Genomic DNA, 22,828 nt, shown 5'->3' on the forward strand with positions numbered 1-22,828 from the left:
TACCATCCTGTGCCCAGAACTCCTGCTTGCTCTCACCTGTGAGCTCAGACTTTTTTCTGTTCTCAGAGTGGGTGAGTCATCTGATGGGTAAAGCCATGAAGCAGAGTTGCACTGCCCAGGAAGCATATCTTGATACCAAGACTTGCTGGCTGTCTAATCTTGGAGAAATTGTTCAACTTTTCTGTGCCTCCTCAGCTGTAAAGTGGGCCTCATAACAATCCCTATATCTTCAGTTTGTTGTGAGACTTCATGTAATGCAGAACACTTAGAATAGTGCCTGGCACTTATCTGGTGCTCATTAAATGTTAACACTTACTTGAAAATTGACAAAGTGTCAAAGTATTTATTTAAAAAAGCAATGTCCAGGTTGAGTTTTTCTTAAATGAATAGGAATCAGTAGGGGTGCCTGGGTGGCTCAGTGGGTTAAGCCTCTGCCTTCAGCTCAGGTCATCTCAGGGTCCTGGGATCAAGCCCCACATCGGACTCTCTGCTCAGCAGGGAGCCTGCTTCCCCATCTCTCTGCCTGCCTCTCTTGCCTACTTGTGATCTCTCTCTCTCTGTCAGGTAAATAAATAAAATCTTTTAAAAAAAAAAAAAGGAATCAGAAAAAATTATAAAATAGCATTTTCTCACTGTTTTCCCTCTTTACCTTCCTCCTTCCCTTACCACCCTGACTACACATCCTGAACCTGCTGAGCACTTTACTCAAATAGCTTCTGCTCAGGGAGGGCTTCCCTTCATTCCCCACACCCCGAATGCCTATCTCCTTCTCCACTCTTTTATTCTTCTCCATTGTTCTTAACACCACCCAACATATTGTACATCCTATTATATAATTTGCATATAATCTGTTTTCTCTGTTAGAAGATGAGGGCAGGGATTTTTTTTAATTTTTCTTATTAATGTTCTTTTAATCACCATACAGTACTTCACTAGTAGTACTAGTGATGTAGTGTTTCATGATACATTATTTGTGTATAAACACCCAGTGCTCATTGCAATACATGCCCTCCTTAATACCCATCACTAGGCTAACCCATCCCCACAGCCTCCTCTCCCCTGAAACCCTCAGTTTGTTTTCCAGAGTCCATAGTCTCTCATGATTTGTCTCCCCCTCTTGACTTCCCCCCTTCAATTTTCCCTTCCTTCTCCTAATGTCCTCCATGCTATTCCTTACGTTCCACATATAAATGAAACCATACGATAATTGTCTTTCTCTGCTTGACTTATTTCACTCAGCATAATCCCCTCCAATTCCATCCATGTCAGTGCAAATGGTGGGTACTCATCCTTTCTGATGGATGAGTAATATTCCATTGTATATATGATTCACATCTTCTTTATCCATTTGTGTGTTGAAGGGCATCTTGGCTCCTTCCACAGTTTGGCTATTGTGGTCATTGCTGCTATGAACACTGAGATGCACATACCCCTTCTTTTCACTACATCTGTATCTTTGGGATAAATACCCAGTAGTGCAATTGCAGGGTCATGGGATAGCTCTATTTTTAACTTTTTGAGGAACCTCCATACTGTTTTCCAACGTGGCTGTACCAACTTGCATTTCCTGCAACAGTGTAAGAAGGTTCTCCTTTCTCCACATCCTCTGTGGAGCATTTGTTGTTTCCTGTCTTGTTAATTTCTGGCATTAGAACTAGTGTAAGATGGTATTTCAATGTGGTTTTAATTTGAATTTCCCTGATTTCTGATGATGATAAACATTTTTTTTTCATGTATCTGTTAGCCATTTGTATGTATTCTTTGGAGATGTGTCTGTTATGTCTTCTGCTCATTTTTTTACTTATTTGGTTTTTTGGGTGTTGAGTTTGATAAGTTCTTTATAGATATTGGATAGCAGCTCTTTTTCTGTAATTTCATTTGTAAATATCTTCTCCCATTCTGTGGGTTATCTCTTAGTTTTGTTGACTGTTTCCTTTGCTTTGCAGAAGATTTTTCTCTTGATGAAGTTCCAAAAGCTCATTTTTGCTTTTGTTTCTCTTGTCTTTGGAGACATGTTTAAAAAAAAAAAATTGCTGTGACCTCTTTGGAGAAGAGTGTGGAGATTCCTCAAGAAATTAAAAATAGAACTTCCCTATGACCCTGCAATTGCACTACTGGGTATTTACCCCAAAGATACAGATGTAGTGAAAAGAAGGGCCATCTGTACCCCCAATGTTTATAGAAGCAATGGCCACGGTTGCCAAACTGTGGAAAGAACCAAGATGCCCTTCAACGGACGAATGGATAAGGAAAATGTGGTCCATATACACTATGGAGTATTATGCCTCCATCAGAAAGGATGAATACCAAACTTTTGTAGCAACATAGACAGGACTGGAAGAGATTATGCTGAGTGAAATCAGTCAAGCAGAGAGAGTCAATTATCCTATGGTTTCATTTATTTGCGGAGCATAACAAATAGCATGGTGGACATGGGGAGTTAGGAGAAGGGAGTTGGGGGAAATTGGAAGGGGAAGTGAACCATGAGATACTATGGACTCTGAAAAACAATCTGAGGGGTTTTAAGTGGTTGGGGGGTGGGAGGTTGGAGGAACCAAGTGGTGGGTATTAGAGAGGGCATGGATTGCATGGAGCACTGGGTGTGGTACAAAAACAATGAATACTGTTATGCTGAAAATAAATAAAAAATAGATTTTTAAAAAATGCTGTGGCCAATGTCGAAGAGGCTACTGCCTATGCTCTCCTTTAGGATTTTATTGGATTCCTGTCTCACATTGGGGTCTTTCATCCTTTTGAGTTTATCTTTTTGTGTGGTGTAAGAGAATGGCCAGGTTTCATTCTTCTGTATATAGCTGTCCAATTTTCCCAGCACCGTTTATTGAAGAGACTCTCTTTTTTTCCTTTGGGTATTTTTTCCTGATTTGTTGAAGATTAGTTGACCATAGAGTTGAGGGTCCATATCTGGGCTCTTTATTCTGTTCCATTGATCTATGTGTCTGTTTTGTCCCAGTATCATGCTGTCTTAGTGATCACAGCTTTGTAATATAGCTTGAAATCAGGCAACGTGATGCCCCCATATTTGTTTTTCTTTTTCAACATTTCCTTGGTGATTTGGGGGTTTTCTGGTTCCATACTAATTTTAGGATTGTTTGTTATAGCTCTTTGAAAAATACCATTGGTACTTTGATCAGATGGCATTGAGAGTACAGATGGCTTTAGGCAGCACAGACATTTTAACAATGTTTATTCTTCCAATTTGTGAGCATGGAATGTTTGTCCATGTTTTTGTGTCTTCTTCAATTTCTTTCATGAGTGTTCTGTAATTCCTCAAGTACAGATCCTTTACCTCTTTGGTTAGGTTTATTCCTAGGTATTTTATCATTTTTGGTGCTAATATAAATGCAATCAATTCCCTATTTTCTCTTCCTAGAGTTACACTGTTAATGTATAGAAAAGCAACTGATTTTGGTGCATTGGGTTTGTATCTTGTCACATTAATGAATTGCTGTATGAGTTCTAGTAATTTCGGGGTGGGGTCTTTTAGGTTCTACACATAAAGTATCATGTCATCTGGAAAGAGAGAGTGTGACTTCTTCTTTGCCAATTTGAATACCTTTTATTTCTTTTTTGTTGTCTGACTGCTGAGGCTAGGACTTCTAGCTCTAAGTTGAACAACAGTGACAAGAGCAGGCATCCTTGTCGTGTTCCTGAGCTTAAGGGAAAAGCTCTCAGCTTTTCCCCATTGAGAATGATAATTTGCCATGGGCTTTTCATAGATGGTTTTTATGAAATTGAAGAATGTTCCTTCTATCCCTACACTCTGAAGAGTTTTAATCAGGAAAGAATGCTGTATTTTGTCAAATGCTTTTTCTCCATCAAATGAAAGGATTATATGATTCTTGTCTCTTCTTTTGTTAATGTGTTCTATCACACTGATTGATTTGCAAATATTGAACCACCTTGCTCTCCAAGAATAAATCCCACCTGGTCATGATGGACAGTCCTTTTATTGTACTGTTGGCTCCTATTGGCTAGGATCTTGTTGAGATATTTGGCATCCATATTCATCAAGGATTCTGTAATTCTCCTTTTTGATGGGGTCTTTGCCTGGTTTTAGGATAAGGGTAATGCTGACCTCATAGAATGAGTTTGGAAGTTTTCCTTCCATTTCTATTTTTTGAAACAGCTTCAGGAGAATAGGTTTTATTTCTTCTTTAAATGTTTGGTAAAATTCCCCTGGGAATCCATTAGGCCCTGGACTCTTGTTTTTGGGGACATTTTTGATCACTGCTTCAATTTTGTTACTGGTTATTGGTCTATTCAGATTGTCAGTTTCTTCCTATTTCAATCTTGGTAGTTTATAGGTTTCCAGGAAGGCATCCATTTCTTCCAGGTTGCTTAATTTATTGGCTATAGCAGTCAATAATAATTTCTAATAATTGTTTCTATTTCCTTGATGTTAGTCGTGATCCCTTCCCTTTCATTCATAATTTTATAATTTTGGGTTCTTTCTCTCTTATTTTGGATAAGTCTGGCTAGAAGTTTGCCGATCTTATAAATTCTTTCAAATAATGAGTTTCTAGTTTCATTGATCTGCTCTACTGTATTTCTGGTTTCTTACTCATTGATAGCTGCTCTAATCTTTATTAGTTCTCCTACTTGATTTTGGTTTTATTTTTTTGTTCTTTCTCCAGTTCTTTTAGGTATATTCAGGAGTTTCCTCCTATTTGAGTGAGGCTTAGATGGGAATCTATTTCCCTCTTAGAACCACCTTTGAAGTATCCCATAGGTTTTGGACTGATGTATTTTTGTTCTTGTTAGTTTCCATGAATTAAGTTCTTCTCCTTCTCTTTTTTTAAGATTTTATTTTAATTCCAGTTAGTTAATGTACAGCATAATAGTAGTTTCAGGTATACATTGTGGTGATCCAACACTTGCATGCAATTTCCCATTTGACCCAAACATTTTTTAGCAGGATGGTCTTTAGCTTTCACGTGTTTGAATTGTTTTTAATTTTTTTTTTTTTCCGGTGATTGAGTTCCAGTTTCAAAGCATAATGGCCTAAAAACATGCAAGGAATAATCTCAGTCTTTTGGTATCAATTGAGATTTGATTTGTGACCCAGTATGTGGTTTATTATGGAGAAAGTTCTGTGTGCGTTTGAGAAGAGTGAGAATTCTATTGTTTTAGGTTGGAATGTTTTGTATATATCTATGAAGTCCATCTGGTCCAATGTGTCAAAGCTCTTTTTTTGTGTGTTGTTGTTGTTGGTCTTCTGCAGATATGATCTTTCTATTGCTGAAAGTGGAGTTTTGAGGTCTCCTACTATTAAAGTACTATTGATGATATGTTTCTTTATTTTGGTGAGCAGTTGGCTTATGTATTTGGCTGTTCCCATGTTAGGGGCATAGATATTTACAATTGTTAGATCTTCTTATTAGATAGACCCTTTAAGAATGATATAGTGTCCCTCTGTATCTCTTACTACAGTCTTTAGCTTAAAATCTAATTTGTTTGATGTGAGAATTGCTACCCAAGCTTTCTTTTGAGATACATTGGCATGAAAAATTGTTTTCCATCCCTTCACTTTCAGTCTGAATGTATCTTTAGGTTCAAAATGAGTCTCTTGTAGACAGCATATGGATGGGTCTTCCTTTTGTAGAACCTCCCCCTTAATATTTCTTGCAGGGCTGGCTTGGTGGTCACATATTCCTTTAGTTTCTGCCAGTCTTGGAAGCTCCTTGTCTCTCCATCCATTCTGAATGACAGCCTTGCTGGATAAAGAACCCTTGGCTGTCTGTTATTCTCATTTAGTACCTGAATATGTTTTGCCAGCCCTTTCTGGCTTGCCAGGTCTCTGTGGACAGGTCTGAAATTATTCTGATGTGCCTCCCACTGTACATAAGAAATCTTTTCCACCTAGCCACTTTCAGGATTGTTTTCTTGGATCTAAGATTTGTGAGTTGTACTATTATATGTTAGGGTCTTGGTCAATTCTCAATGATCTTGGGAGGGGTCCTTTAGGGCAGAGAATTTTGTTTGTTTTATTTATAGATGTATTATCTTCAGTACTTAGAAGAGTGTCTGGTACACAGAAGATAATATTAATGAATCAATTATGCTTTTCTTTTAGGAATTGAAAAATAAGGACTACAGTGAGTTTGGGAAGTAAGTTAGACAAGAAGTAGACTTTGAAGGATAGATCTGCATTATATCATAATAACTATAATGGTTAGCATTTATGGTTAGCATGTGTTATGTATCAGTCATCATGCAAGTGCCTTAGATGTATTACATCATGTAAGTTTATAGTCATCAGAATTTCAGGGTCCCAATTTTGAAGTTTAGTTATTGATGTACTGATTAAACCTTCTGCTTCTTTCTCACAGGATTTAATATTATTAGTCTGCCTATTTGAGTGAGTCTTTATTAACATGATACACTTGAGTTCATATTTCTTGAAAGTCAAGACACAAGTCAACCAACAAAAGCTGATCAAAGGGTTTATATGTAATACATCTGGATTCCTTCTTTGGTCTGACACTGTCTTGAGTCTGTGTTCCCTTTTATCATCATATACAACTTATCAGTAATATTTAACCTAAAATCAGAATAAACCACAGTCTCTATATTCCACATCTCCTTTAAACTGACATATTCTGAGATGGGAAATGAAGAAATACTCTAATATATTGAAGATTCCTCTGGTATACTGAAACCATTGTGAATGTGGGCTGCTTGAGATTAAGGTACATTCAGGTCTCGCCTAAGGGATCATTAGTAACTACTGGTTCACTTTCCTTGACTTTCTCTTTCCTACTCTCATTTTGCAGAAAATATATCCTGGCTGACCTCACCACCTTTCATTGTGCATTAAGACCCCTCTCTTCAGAAATGCTTAGCATGACTTCCATTTTAGTACCACTGATTATTGAAGAAAGGGTAGGAGTCCCAAAGGGAACCTATGATTTTGAACATTCTCTACAGAGCTAAGAAAAGTCAAGGAATGTGTAGATATATATGATGTGCCTCAGTTCAGTCTAAAACAGGTTAGGATTCTTCCAAAATATTGTGACTCCAAAGGAGAAGCTTTTTTTTGAAGGTATAGCTTTTGATTGCCAATCACTATAACAAGAAAGGTAGAGAATGAGGCCATACATTTTCTTTCTAAGGGTATAATAGAGGTCTAAATAACATATGGAGACCTCTACCTTCCTGGAGAATGAATGCCAATGAAATCCTAGGCAGAAGAATGACGTGGGAAAACTGGACAATTGTCAGTGAGTTTGTTCTTGTGAGCTTTTCAACCTTGTCTTCTGAGCTACAAGCTCTACTGTTTCTCCTTTTTTTAACTATTTACCTGGTTACCCTAATGGGCAATGTTCTCATCATCTTAGTCACTACAGCTGACTCAGCTCTACAAAATCCTATGTACTTCTTCCTCAGGAACTTGTCCTTCCTGGAGATAGGCTTCAACTTGGTCATTGTGCCCAAGATGCTGGGAACTCTGATCATCCAAGATACAACCATCTCCTTCCTTGGCTGTGCCACTCAGATGTATTTCTTCTTCTTCTTTGGGGCTGCTGAGTGCTGCCTCCTGGCCACAATGGCATATGACCGCTATGTAGCCATCTGTGACCCTTTGCGCTACCCAATCATTATGAGCCGCAGAGCCTGTGCCCAGCTAGCAGCTGCCTCCTGGTTCTCAGGTTTTCCAGTGGCCACCGTGCAAACCACATGGATTTTCAGCTTCCCTTTTTGTGGCCCCAATAGAGTGAACCATTTTTTCTGTGATAGCCCCCCTGTCATTGCACTGGTGTGTGCTGATACCTCTCTGTTTGAACTGGAGGCTTTGACAGCAACTGTCTTATTCATTCTCTTCCCTTTCTTGCTAATCCTGGGGTCCTACGTCCGAATCCTCTCCACTATCTTCAGGATGCCATCAGCTGAGGGGAAACGCAAGGCCTTCTCCACCTGCTCCTCCCACCTTCTGGTTGTCTCCCTCTTCTACAGTACTGCCATCCTTACATACTTCCGACCACGATCCAGCACCTCTCCTGAGGGCAAGAAACTGCTATCACTGTCCTACACAGTTGTGACTCCAATGTTGAACCCCATCATCTACAGCTTAAGGAATAGTGAAGTTAAGGCTGCACTGAAGCGAGTCATCCACAGGACCCTGGGCCCTCAGAAACTATGACTGACTGTGATGCAAACCAAACGAGTGGAATGCAAGGAGATAGGAAAGGACTCCTCAAGTATGTTTTAGTGCCTCCTCATTCTAAGAGCTATGATATATCCACTAGAATTTTGGACTTTACTAGGATCTGTTTCTGAATGAAAGAACATGAGCAATGAAGGAGAACTTCTAAAGGCCTGGGTCCATAGGACTGGGGGACCAACATATCTGAGGATACTGCTAATTGACACAAATTGGGAACTGATCTGAAGGTTGACAGTTGTAGTGAGAACACTACAATTTGCATTATGTACTTGTTTTAACTTTTCTTGAACTTCTTCAACCATGTCTTTTTAGAACTTCCTGCTTTACATTATCTATGTTTCCAAACTTCCCCTGAAACTTTCAAGGATCTTTTTTGCTTACAAGATAAACTTATGACAATGGTAATAATAAGCGGTAGAGTTTTGTGTCATTCTTTCACTCATTTTTGGAACTCAATTTCTTTTTTTTAATTACTTTTTAAATTTCTTTTCAGTGTAACAGTATTCATTATTTTTGCACCACACCCAGTGCTCCATGCAATATGTGCCCTCCCCAATACCCACCACCTTGTTCCCCCAACCTCCCACCTCCCACCCCTTCAAGATCTTCAGGTTGTTTTTCAGAGTCCATAGTCTCTCACTCAATTTTAATACATTTTTATTCAACATTCAGCATGTGTCAGACCCTGTTTAGGACCTGAAGACACAGTGCTGAAGAAAATAGACAATTTTATTACCTTGTGGAATTTATATTCTAATGAGAAAGAAAATAAAGTCATACTTAAAAAATTCCCCTGGCTTATAAAGTACCCATGTACTACTAGGCTAGCAAATAAGGACTTCTTCCTCTGCTACCGTGATTAGTCTGTGCCTCATCTGGCGAAAGACTACTCCACACAGACACCACCTCAATCTCAAATTATTCACCTTGGATATGAGAATTGTTTGACAGAAAGGGTGTGAGGAATACCAAGCTAAGTGGACAACATTCTAGGAAACTGCTGTGAATAACCCAGAGATTCTTTGTTTACTAGATGTTATGCAGTCATATTAGGATTAGATGAAACTAGCTGCCCTTCTTAAACTTGCCTATCACTCTAGCAGCCCCTTTTCCTGATTTTGTCCATTGAATATAGGCCAACTCTGGATTCCTTAAAAATAGCAGACTTGGGGTGTTGATACCATATATAGGTGTGAATTATTCATAACAATTTATTGATATTTAACAGAATAAAATAGCATTTACTGCATAGGCATGTCCTCTCCACAAACTCTATAAATAACTCTAACTCTGTGTGCCAAGGAAGTACCAGGACCAGTTCAATCTCCCACACAGGGTACCCTTCACTTCTCATGTATCAAGGGCTCTACAAAAGCAGCACATTCTGAATTATCACTACAAGAATTTGTAAATGAAAATGTAGATATTGGGGTTCTGTTTGGATGATAGCAGTCACACAACAATGCAGATTGACACCATTATACATTTATAATCTCCAATTTTAGCCAAAATTTCATTACTCCTTCACATGTATTTTACTTGTTCTTTTATGGTAGGCAGAATAATGGTCCCCCAAAGATGTCCATATACTAAACCCCAGGACTTATAAACATGCTACCTAACCAGAATAAGGATTGTGTAGACAGAATTAAAATAAGTAACTTCAGATGGGGTTGTTATCCTAGATTTTCTTTGGAATACCGTAACAAGAAATTAGAAGGTAGGTAGAGAATGACACTGAAATATTTATTCCTGTGGCTTTCCTGCCTCCATACACTTATGTCCACAACCCCTGTCTCAAGGTTTTCTCTGTGGAGCTACCCTCTCCAAGTCCTAAGTTGTCCTTCAGGCCCAGGATTAGTACAAGCTTCTTTCTCACTCTTGCTAGCCCTGGGATGTCACTATTTCTGGTTACTTTCAGAATCCTGTCTTTATGTTAATCTGATAAATAAAATATCCTTGTCCCTAATAAGAGTATGAGAAGACAGCAGAACTCATATATTCTCTTCATTGTACCCATGCTCTTCAATACCCACTTCAAACATACATAGATGCATATGATGCCCCACATACATCTAGCATCTAGCTCATAGTAAGTGGTTAATGCTTGCTAATGTATTGATTGTGTGATAATGCAAAGAGATTCAGAAATACCAAAAGGTAAAAAGTTGGAATAGGATCTGGGATAGATTGATAGTAATATTGAACATGATAAAAAAAAAAAAAAGATGGATTTTATAGGTTCCAGGGTTTATAAAATATGAATTTTTCTTTCAGGATTTCCTAACTCTTATGAGCTAAAACCACCAAGAAGGAAGGAGACACTCCTTCTACTGGTCCATGAGTAATTCTCTTTCTTCTTTTACAAAGAAAGTGCTTCATGAAGGATGAAGGGTAGGTCCAAGACAAAGCCCAAAGATAAGAATCTTACCGAATTCCAATCTTGCTGAGGCAACTACTCAGCAAGTCTTCTAAGTAGGGAGAACAAAGACGTCCTCACAGTCAGTAACAGATTTCAAGCCTGCATGAGAAATTTCCTTGTTGCTACTTTCTTCAGAGCTCCCTTCACATCCTTGTTCCTCAGGCTATAGATGAGGGGATTAAGCATGGGTGTCACCATTGCATAGAACACAGACACCAGTTTTTCCTGTTCTTTGAAAGTGAAAGTCTTTGGTGTCATGTAAGTGACAATTGCTGATCCATAAAAAAGGATGACCACCAGGAGGTGGGAGCCACAGGTAGAGAATGCCTTGAGCCTCCTCACAGCTGACTTCATCCTCACCACAGTCACTATTATGTGGCTATAGGACACCAGAATTAGGGAAACAGGTATGAGGAGAATCACGACACCCATGAGGAAAATGGCCATCTCTGAAGTGCGGGTGTCTGTGGATGCCAGGATCAACAGTGCAGGAGCCTCACAGAAGAAATGAGCAATACTATTGCTGCCTCGATAGGGTAGCCTTAATACAAAAGTGGTATCCACCACAGACACCAGAATGCCACTGGTCCATGATCCTGCAGCCAGCTGGACACACAACCTCCAAGTCATGACGCTAGAGTAATGCAGAGGGTTGCAGATGGCCACATACCGATCATAGGACATCACTGCCAAAAAGGCACACTGTGTGCATCCAAAAATGAGGAAGAGTATAAGCTGAGCTGCACAACGTGTGAATGAAATGACCTTCTTCCTGGATAGCAGGTGGACTAGGGCCTGAGGAATGATGTTGGTAGAAAAACAGAGGTCAGCCAGAGATAAGTTGCAGAGGAAAAAATACATGGGTGTGTGAAGCCGCGAGTCAGCCTGTACAAGGCACATGAGAAGCAGATTTGCAAGCACGGTGACCAGGTAGACACCCAGGAATACAATGAATAGCAGCTTCTGCGTGTGGGAGTCATCAGAGAGTCCTAGAAGGAGGAATTCGGTCACCTGTGTCTGATTTGATTGTCTCATAGTTTGTCTCTTTTTTCAGTAAGAAGTCACCACATGCCACATTGGGGAGGGTATGTGCTTTGGTGAGTGCTGTGAAGTGTGTAAACCTGGTGATTCACAGACCTGTACCCCTGGGGATAAAAATATATGTTTATAAAAAATAAAAATTAAAAAAAAAAAAAGAAGTCACCACATGCCAAACATAAGTCCATAAAGCCTAAAAGTTTATACAAATCAGATTCAGAGGGCTTTAGAATTTCCTTCAATCGCTACCAGCCATTCCAACAATCCCCTTTATGTAGAGAGGATCATGCTGCTTTAGTTGGAACATTTTCTGTGTTGCAAAACTTAATACTTTAAGGAAAGTGCATTTATTTTCAGTATCATCTGCAAATGTAAAGTAGATCAAAAGAATCATCTTCTTTATGCTGAATATGAAATATCTAATAATAAAAAGATTCAATTAATCTATAAAGTATTGGCACTATAATCAATTAATCTATAAAGTATTGGCATTTAATTCCATTTTATTATCACCTAAAACCCTTAAGTCTTGTGCTGCTATTCCCTGTTTTATGATGGTATAGTTTTTTTTTTTTTTTAATTCTTTGGGCATATGACTGTTCTTTCTTCCTTCAAAAGACAGACACTAAAGTATAGGAAATTTTTTAAAAAGCCAAAGTACCTTGAAGAACTGACATTTTGTTTGGAGAAAATAACCTGTTCCAGACAGAGCTGGGAAATCAAGGAATAATTGGGTAGTATGCCATCACCTCTTTGGCAATCCCATCCCAAGCTATGGCTGGAGCTCCCAAATATCAATCTTAACCATCAGCAAACTTCTAAAATAGCAGACACACCATCACAATATTCTCATCTGAAGTTACCAGATTGACAAGTTTTCTGTGTTTAAACAACACTAATCCACCATCTCTAACCCATCATCCCTTACTGCCTTGCATCATCAGCCTACTCCTCCCAGAGATGGAAAACAATCTTTCTCAGTTTTGTGCCCTTTTATAGACATGGGGTAGTGATTTATTTGGTCAATTAGCATTAATTAAGTAAGGTAAATAAAAATAATTTGATCATATGGTTTAGTAGAGTTCTTTAACAAGTCTACCACATTCTGATGTCACTAAGAAGGCAACATAGGTTGTTCCTGACCTTTCCTCATCACAAGAAGAACAACCAACAACTAACTATTCAAGAATAAGATACCACTGAGAAGCAACCTCTGCACCACAGAGACTGAGGTATGGCATTAGAAAGGTAAGAGAAGCAGCTACACATTGACTGCATTGTTCTTCCCCAAACCAGTGCAACATCATGTGGACAGATCTCTCCTGAGCTTCCTATTCCCCTAGTAGTAAGAGAAACCCCAAGGGAGACAATCTGCACTGCCCCAACACTGTGGATTGCTTTGCTACAGGAGCTCTTGCACTGATCTCACACCATAAGGACTGCAGGGGAATCAATGGGACTCAACCACCAGGGATCTGATTGTGATAGAGAAGACGGGAGGGACTTGCAACGATCAGCACACAGATCTTTGCAGATGAAATTCATATTTGCAGTGCTCAGGGACTAATCCCAACCAGCAGTTTTGCTCATCATCTCACCAACTCAGAGATGCACTCTGATCACAGAGAACAATGTGGGGTTCAGATCTCAAAGGGGTTTTGCTAATTCTAGAGCCTTGTTTGTCCATTCCCAGGAAGGGAGCTGAATTACAACCCTACCTGCTGCAAAGAGCGTCTTCTGACCACATCTGACCAGAAGAGCTGAGGACAATTCCTGGAAGCAGTACCAGCCTAGCAGTGCTCAAAATGAGATATGGGTGGGAATACCTGATAGCACCCAGAGCAAAACCAGTACCTGTGGAATATTCCTGTGCCCCACACAGGCAGAGGCATTAATTCATAGCCTATGCTGAAGGTAGTAACCCCTCCCAACTGGAGAGCCTTCCTGAGAAATTGAGAGTAGCCTGGAGTGGCTTGACCCCCTCTCAATGTGGCAAGAAACCTAGGACATAGCCCCACCTATTGTCAAGAATGTCTTCTGGCCCCTTCTGACTGGAAGGGCTGGGGACAACTCCTGGAAGCAGTGCAGCCTAGGGACACTCAAGCTAAGAGGCAGGTGCACAGAACTGAGAGTTTGCAGGGCAAAGCCAGTGGTTCTGCTCCATCAGAAAATTTGTGGTATGTAAAGGCAACAAGGATAAATACCTAGTAGTGCAATTGCTGGGTCATAGGGTAACTCTATTTTTTCTTTTTTTTTTTTTTTAAAGATTTTATTTATTTATTTGATAGAGAGAGATCAGAAGTAGATGGAGAGGCAGGCAGAGAGAGAGAGAGAGGGAAGCAGGCTCCCTGCCGAACAGAGAGCCCGATGTGGGACTCGATCCCAGGACCCTGAGATCATGACCTGAGCCGAAGGCAGCGGCTTAACCCACTGAGCCACCCAGGCGCCCCAGGGTAACTCTATTTTTAATGTTTTGAGGCATGTGTTGTAATGAGCACTGTTTTAAGCAACAACATTATAACATTCGCTTATAACATTTGTTATAAGCAACAAATGAATCATTTAACACTACATCAGAATCTAATGATGTTGGCAAACTGAACATTAAAAGAAAAAAAAAGATGACAAAGAACTTAGCCAGCTTTAGGAGCTGCTCTCCCACTGTGCTCAGTCAAAAAATCTAATTTGTAGCCCCACTCATCACTGAATACAGCCTTCAGCTTGTCCAGCCAAAGAACCTAACCAGAGCATATTGGAAGCTGCACAGCCCATCCACCAGACCTACACAGAATGGCACTATAGGAGAGAGAACATCTGCGGCTTCCCTCAACTACAGAGCAAAACTGGTGACCTCACTTGACCAGAGAATTCAAGGCACACTCTGGCTTGACTGGAGTCCTTAAACAATGAGTTGTCCAGGCTTTGGGTTCTGTCCTGTTTCCCTGCCAAGAAAGCTATTTCATATATTATTATTGAATATAGTACCCAGTCCTGTTCTTCTAGTAGGACTAACCAAAGAATCCAGGCAACCACAGAACCCATCCTACAGCCTCACTTAGGCAGGGAACTAAGACAGCAGTCCTACTCAATTGTTCTCAGCCGATGGCATACCTCCATGACATTAAGAATGAAAGAAGAGAATCATATGACCATCTCAATAGATACAAGAAAAAGGATGTGACAAAATTCAACATCCATTTGTGATAAAAAAAAAATTCTTAACCTGTTATGGATAGAAGTATCATATCTCAGTATAAGAGGCCACGTGTGACAAGTCCACAGTTAGCATTGTACTTAATGGTGAACAGTTGAAAGATTTTGTCTAAGATCAGGAACAAAACAAAGGTGCCCACTCTCAGCACTCCTATTCAACATGGTACTAGAAGTCTTTACAAGAAGAATCAGGCAAGAAAATAAAAGGTATCACAATTGGAAAGGAAGAAGTAAAACTGTATTTGCAGGTAATATGATTTTATATACATAGAAAATTCTAAAGACCAAATCAAAAGAAAAAAAACCTGTTATAGCTAACCAATGAATTCATTAAAGTGGCAGGATACAAAATTCATGTACAAAACAGTAGCATTTCTATATGCTATCAACAAATTTTCTGAAAAAAATCCCAATTACAATAGCATCAAAAACAATAAAATATTTAGAAATAAATTTAACTGAAAATGTGAAAGTTTTCTACTATAAAAACTATAAGATATTGATGAAAGAGATCAAAGACACAAATAAATGGAAAGCTATCCCATACTCATGATTGGAAGAATTAACACTGTTAGTATCTCAGTACTACTAAAAGTTATCTACAGATTCAGTGCAATCCTTTTTGAGAGTCCAAAGGCATTTTTACAGAAGTAGATAAAACACTCCTAAAATTCATATGGAAACACAAAAGAACCCAAATAGCCAAAGAAAGTCTGAGGAATAAGAACAAAGTGGGAGATGTCACACATCCTCATTTCAAGCTGTCTTATAAAGCTATAGTCATCGGAACAGTAAGGTACTGGCATAAATACAGACAGATAAACCAATGAAACAGAATTGAGAACCCAGAAATAAACCCCAAAATACACAGACAACTAATATTGGATGAGGGAACAAAGAATGCTCAAGGAAGGAAAGACAGTCTCTTCAATCAATGGTATTGAGACAATTGGATACTCACATGGGATAGAATGAAATCAGACTCACAAAAATTAACTTCATATGAATTAGACTTAAAATTTAAGTCCTGAAATAAGGAAACCCCTATAAGAAAACATAGGAGTAAAGCTCCTTGACATCCATCTTGGTAATCAATCTTTGGATAGGACACCTAAAACATAAGTGACAAAATAAAGAATGCATGAGAATACAACAAACTAAAAAGATTCTGTGAGAATACATCAAACTAAGAAGCTTCTGCAGAGCAGAACAAACCATGAACAAAGTGAAAACCAAATATTTGCAAACCATATACCTGATAAGGGATTAGTATACAGAATATATGAAGAACTTGCACAACTCATTAGTAATTAGGGAAACCACAGAGACATATATCACTGCATGCTTGTTAAAATGGCCATCATAGGGATGCTTGGGTGGCTCAGTTGGTTAAGCATCTGCCTTTGGCTCAGGTCATGATTCCAGGGTTCTGGGATTGAGGCCTTCATCTTTGGGTCCCTTGCTTGGTGGACAGTCTGCTTCTCCCTCTGCCTGCCCCTCCCCCTGCTTGTGTGTGTGCGCTCTCTCTCTCTCTCTCTCTCTCTCTCTCTCTCTGACATATTTTTGCTGTATATAATACCTTTATTCAGACATATGCTCACGACTAGAGTTAGCATTAATTTCCCTTGAACATTCATCACACTGTGGATCAAATGTCATTGGCCAAGCTTACGCTTGGAAAAAAGACCCAGCTCCTGAGGCCAAAGAATCTTAGCTAGGAGGAGCCAAATCTAACTAATAAAGAATTGCTTCTAAAGAAAAATGTAGTCTATGGCTGAAATAGCTGGTATAAAATAGATTTTGAGACCACATGCTATTTTATTAGGTACTTCAGAATTACCATCCATCTAAGTGGAAGGTATTACCTGGTTAGTTCTTGGAGTCTCCTTAGGTCCTTTAGACTTTGCTTCTCTCTCCATTGCACACCCTTCCTAGACTAGAAATTAATGCATGTCTCTAATCTCAGGGAAAACTAGATGGTAAGTGAGTATACTCCGTTTTAATGAAAAGAGAGAGTGAGGGCATACAACTGAACACTTCTCACAGAGTTTTAAGTGATGCCTATATTAGTGGTTAACTTAATGGAAGGGCAGCTACAGGATATTGCTGATTCTATACCTTCAACTGGCTAACAACTACAGGTTTTTAAATATTCCATTTAGTAAAAGTATTATCCAGAAAACCCTCCTTTCTGACCCACACGTTTCCCATTTCCCAATCCCACTCACCCTCAACACATACACACATTAGGAAATATACACATTCACAAACATCTAGAAATTAGATGCATTAGTGTACCTTCCGCACCATGTACTTACATCCATCGTGGCTAAAAAGATTACATTGAAATTAGCTTCTTTCTCTGCTACACTGAGATGTTCAAGGGTAGGGACCTCATCTGACTGCTCTTCATTCACAGCAAATAGAATAAGTTGGTACAGACTAAGTGTACAACACATGGTTTCTGAGCTGATTGGACTTGAGCCAAAACACTGAGAGACAGTCAATGTGAGTCAGAGTGTGACTTGTGATCTGTCAGAGGATAGGAGCTCTCACTGACCCTGGCACAATAGTAGAAGGCTACACCCCTGACCTCTCCTGATTTGTTTTTAAAAGCATATTATTCTCTAATGAGAATGTGGAAGAGAAAATGTTCCCCCAGGTGACTGTGAATCTGCCCCCAGGGTCAGGAAGCTTCTGAAAGGAAAGCATGTGTACTGTCAAGCTTTCTCTCCTATTATTCTGCCTTTTCCCTAGATTTAACATCAACTTTTCAGTTCATTTCCCTAAAAATGGCATATATTATGATTCAAGCAAGAGGATAGATCAGGAAGCCATGCATTTTCTAATCTGACATTTTCTAATCTTGTAGGAAGAAGATTTTGAGGGAATCCATAGGAACCAAGAAAAAAGACTGAATTTCAGTTCTGATTCCAAGATCTTTGGTGCTCAAAATCACCCATTCCCTACCCTCCATACCCACTTCCTGTCTTCCAAGCCCAGCTCAATAGAGGCATAAAAATCCCCTCTCAAAGGATTAATACTGACTCCATGGAAGTTCTGCTTATGTCTCCTCTAGGCGAGGACCATGGTCTCCTTCACAGGGAATTCGACATTGTAGTTGCGGTTTGATAAGGTAGATCCACTGTGGAAAAAACCTTGACTAGATCTATTACAGAAGATTTAGCTCTGAGGATCCGACTGTTTGGACAAAATCAGTTGAATTTTAAAAGCAAAATTTATGAAGAGATAGAAACCAATTCACTGCCAATATACACCCAGTTAATACCTTTGTCCACCTTGTGCCTTCTCTTTCCATCCCTTTAATAGTCTTACAACATTTTCTCATCTGGTGAAGGAAAACAGATAAAATTAGCATGTCAAAGCCAGTAAAAACATCTCAGTGTTGAGGGGGAATCTGCCAAGGGTGTATTGGCTGCAGGAGTGGGCAGAGTGGAGACTGCAAGACTGAGGTCCTCTTGTCATAAGTCATTCGAGTCCAAGAGCTCAGTAAAATCTCTGAGGCCAACGTCAAGGACAAGACAGAGAAGGGAACCCCCAGAACTGCATTGTCCTCATGCTCCATCCAAAGGTCTTATTGACATCAGGACATACTAAGCCACAATAGTTCCATTTAAATGAGGACACCAGAAGGATACTAGGAGCAGTCTCTGGAGTGGCTGAAGTGCTCAGGAGAATTCTGAATCATTAGGGTGGATCTTGAGCTGTGTTTTCTCTCAGAGGTTCCCAAATGGTTATAAGGAGAACAGAAAATAACATGCAGTTAGCACTCACATCTCCACTTATGGGTCCCCTGACCAGTTCTTCTCACCTGTCTTCTTTCTTGGGAAGTGAGGTATTGTTGCAATTAAGTATTTGGTTTGTAGACTCTAGGTTGCAGCCCCATTATATTACATACTCTGTGTATGTTTTCAAGAATTTCATCATTTGTAGAAGGTGAATATGATGTGCCCCAGATGATGATATACTTCAGTTATTAACATTTTAACAATATTTTCATGTCTTTATTTATGTTAGGGCTGATTCCATGATAAAACCTGTTAAACCCCTAGGGTCTGCCTGGGCCTGCTTAGCCAGAGTGACTCCATGTTGCTTAGGTATCCATTTTGTTGCCTAGGTAGCCATTTTTTTATTGCCATGTTGCCTAGGTAGCCATTTTGTTGTTTAATATATGCCTCAGCAGTTACTAATATTGGTTCTGGGTAACCGTTGCTAAAACACACACCTAAAATAAGGCCAGAAAGGTAAAAAACATCCAATCAGCCAAAGCCACATACATAGAGGTCTGCAGTTGTGCCCTATAAAAACTAGCCTGTAAGATCAAGGGGCATCACTCTCTTCGGAGGTGGCCCTGGTCAGTCAGTCTGACTTTTAATGCTTGGCATAGAATAAAGCTTTATATAACTTTCACTTTGTCTCAGTCTCGTTCCCCTGGCCAGTCAGTCTAACTTCTAATGCTTGGCATAGAATAAGGCTTTGCAGAACTTTCACTTTGTCTCAGTCTTGTTCCTTTGATAACAGACCCAACAATTTACACATAGTTATTTTAATAACTTGACGCTAAGTTGTAGCCTTAATGCTCAGAACATACAAAGGGCTCCTACAAATAAGAAAAGTCAGAAAAATCCAATTTTTAAGATGGGCAAAGACTAGAACATGTACTTGCAACATAGGAAATACAGCTAATAAGCATATGAAAAGGTACACAACATAATTACCCACCAGAATACATAAATTAAAATCACAGTGAGGGGTGCCTTGGTGGCTCAGTTGGGTAGGTGTCTGACTCTTGACTTTCGCTCAGGTCATCATCTCAGGTTTGTGGGATCAAGCCCCATGTGGGGCTTCATGTTCAGGGAGGAGTCTGCTTGTCCCTCTCCCTCTCCATCTACCCCCACTCATTCTCTCTCTCTCTCTCTCTCTCATAAAGAAATAAAATCTTTAAAAAAAAGAAAGGACCAATACCCAACTTTTGTAGCAACATGGACGGGACTGGAAGAGATTATTATGCTGAGTGAAATAAGTCAAGCAGAGAGAGTCAATTATCATATGGTTTCACTTATTTGTGGAGCATAACAAATAGCATGGAGGACATGGGGAGTTAGAGAGGAGAAGGGAGTTGGGGGAAATTGGAAGGGGAGGTGAACCATGAGAGACTATGGACTCTGAAAAACAATCTGAGGGTTTTGAAGGGGTGGGGGGTGGGAGGTTGGGGTACTAGGTGGTGGGTATTATAAAGGGCACGAATTGCATGGAGCACTGGGTGTGGTGAAAAATAATGAATACTGTTATGCTGAAAATAAAAAATGAATTAAAAAAAAAAAAAAAAACACAGTGAAATACCAAGCTTCATAAAAGTGTATTAAAATGACTGAGGATGTGGAGCAATTTTCATTGCTCATGGGAGCATTATTTGGTACAATCAATTCAAAAAGTCCATTTGGAAGCTTCTTTGAAAACTAACCTTAAATATACACCTTCTCTCCTACAATCCAGTTGTTTCACGCCATCTGTGGTATACACGCCTTATGGAGATTAGGGTTTACCTCTACACAAGTATGTGCATGTATTTTTATAACAGCCTTACTCAAATAACGGGAAATGGCAACAATATTAATTTGCATGGATATGAAAAAGGATAAATTGTGATACATGAAGTGGGATACTATTGATTATTTTTAAAAGAATGAACTACTACTATATACAACCAGGTAGGCATAAAGATGTTTAATAAAAGAAGCCAGACATATAGGAAGTATATTCTATAGGATTCCATTTCTTTGAACCTCAAGAATAGGCAAAACTAATTCATATTTTTAGGATTCCAAATTGTTAGGGTCCGTGACCAAAGGAAGGAGACTGACAAAAAGCAAAAATCAAACAAAGCTTTATTTCACGCCAAGCATCAAAAATCAAACTGACTGGTAAGGACCATCTCTTATGAAGAGACAACAATGATGACCACCACATGGTCACTCCCAAGAAGGCCGCTCTGGATAAGGCTGCTCTGGAGGAGGCCGCTCTGGACGAGGCTGCTCCCCAGTTGGAGCCGCTCCCAAGAAGAGGCCACTCTGGACATGGCCGCTCCCAGGACGAGGCCGCTGCTGATGCGGTTGCTCCCCAGACAGGGCTGCTCCCCGGACAGGGGCTGCTCCAGCGAGGCCGCTCCCTATACAGGCCACTCCCAAGAAGAGGCCACTCTGGACGAGGCTGCTCCCAGGACGAGGCCACTCTCCAGACAGGGCCGCTCCCCAGACAGGGGCTGCTCCAGCAAGGCGGCTTGCGGCAGCTCCAGGCCCGGGCCCGGGGCGGTGAGGCTGCTCACAGCAGGGCCGAGGCCCAGGGCAGCAATGCCCCTCATGGCAGGGCCGTGGCTCGGTGGTGGCGAGGCTGCTGGCGGTGAGGCTGCTGGCGGCTAGGCCATTCTCCGTGGTGCCACTGCCTAGGACTACGATGACCAGGACGACCACGACGCTCCCGATGACCATGATGACCACGACGCTCCAACTCTCCCGAAGACTACCCTAACGGCTATTCCAACGGCTATTCTAAAGGCTATTCTAATGGCTATCCTAACAGCTATTCTAACTCCTCCTACTACTCCAAGGCTATTTTGAATCCTCCTTCTACTCCCCCGACCCCAGCCTCACAAACTAACATTTAGAGAGGTGGTTGAGCCCAGCCCACACACAAGTGGCCAATGGGATTTCAACTCACCACAGTAAATATATGCGCGCCCCACTGATTGGATGTCTCCATCCAGCCTGGCCCTCCCCTATATCTGGGGTTTGCAACTAAGTTCCTCTGGCTAACCAGGCCCTTACACAAATAATGGTTACCTTTGAGAGACTGTTGATTTGGAGTTGACTGGGAGCTTTGTGGTGGCTGTGAGGATTCTACATTCTCATCTATATAATAGTTATACTGACATATACATACATAAGACTTTCTTGAACTATACAGAAGATTGGTGCACATTCTTTATGTAAACAATATCTCATTTAAAGAGAGGGAGAGAGAAAAGAAAAAAAAAATGAAGTTAAGCATTTAATTCAAACTGTTGGGTTGGAGGCGCCTGGGTGGCTCAGTGGGTTAAAGCCTCTACCTTCGGCTCAGGTCATGATCCCAGGGTCATGGCATTGAGCCCCACCTTGGGCTCTCTGCTGAGTGGGGAACCTGCTTCCCTTCTTCTCTCTCTGCCTGTCTCTCTGCCTACTTGTGATCTCTGTCTGTCAAATAAATAAATAAAATCTTTTAAAAAAACTGCTGGGTGTTTCACAGAGGTATGAAATAGTGGAGCAAACAAAAGGCACAAACAAGTAAATAATAAAGAGAAAAGAAGAAATCAATGAAATAGAAAACAAAATATAAATATGATAAGATTAACAAAATCTGAAATTTTTCTTTACAGTGATTACTAAGATAGCCAAAACTGTTTCAACAATTATTTGTTAGAAAGAAAATAGTAATAAGCCAGGGAACTTAAGTGGCCCTCCCTCCAAAAAAATACAAAAAACATGACAAATACTGTCAGAGAAAACTTTATCTGGATTCTGGAAAATAAAGATTTATAGCAATCACATGGATTTTTAATCAGGTAAAAGACAACTGAAACTATGTTTGTGTTGCCTTAGTTACTCTCACTATGAAAGTGAAATAATATTTCACAGAATCAAAGAAAATATTTGCAAACCAAATGTCTTCAGGCAATCTACTATGCAGAATATATAAAGAATTTTTTTAATTCCTTTTTTTTCAAAACCAAAAAAAGATAAGCAACACAATTTTAAAATGGACAATGAACTTGAAAAGGTATATCTCCAAAGAAGATACACAAATGGCTGACAAGAACATGAAAGGATTCTGCACATTCTTAGGCAGGCATTTGGAAATCGCAAATTAAAACCAGTTAGACTATATCTTGGTCCATATACACTATGGAGTATTAT

General features: G+C 39.9%; 2 protein-coding genes across 2 annotated transcripts; one reads left to right on the plus strand and one right to left on the minus strand.

Moving 5' to 3' along the window:
- Window positions 1–7,213: 7,213 nt before the first annotated feature.
- OR10A4 (olfactory receptor family 10 subfamily A member 4) lies at window positions 7,214–8,161 on the plus strand (the record flags this gene model as incomplete). The annotated part of the gene is made up of 1 exon (XM_082682939.1): window positions 7,214–8,161. The coding sequence occupies one exon, from the start codon at window positions 7,214–7,216 to the stop codon at window positions 8,159–8,161; it is 948 nt and encodes a 315-aa protein (XP_082539065.1).
- Window positions 8,162–10,687: 2,526 nt separating this feature from the next.
- LOC309840329 (olfactory receptor 2D2-like) lies at window positions 10,688–11,642 on the minus strand (the record flags this gene model as incomplete). Its single annotated transcript, XM_082682390.1, is given in 2 exon segments — window positions 10,688–10,720; window positions 10,722–11,642. Coding segments are annotated over 2 exon segments (954 nt in total).
- Window positions 11,643–22,828: the final 11,186 nt, after the last annotated feature.

This window comes from Mustela nivalis, assembly GCF_964662115.1.
Source record: "Mustela nivalis genome assembly, chromosome: 9".
In the NCBI taxonomy this organism is placed as follows: Eukaryota; Metazoa; Chordata; class Mammalia; order Carnivora; family Mustelidae; genus Mustela; species Mustela nivalis.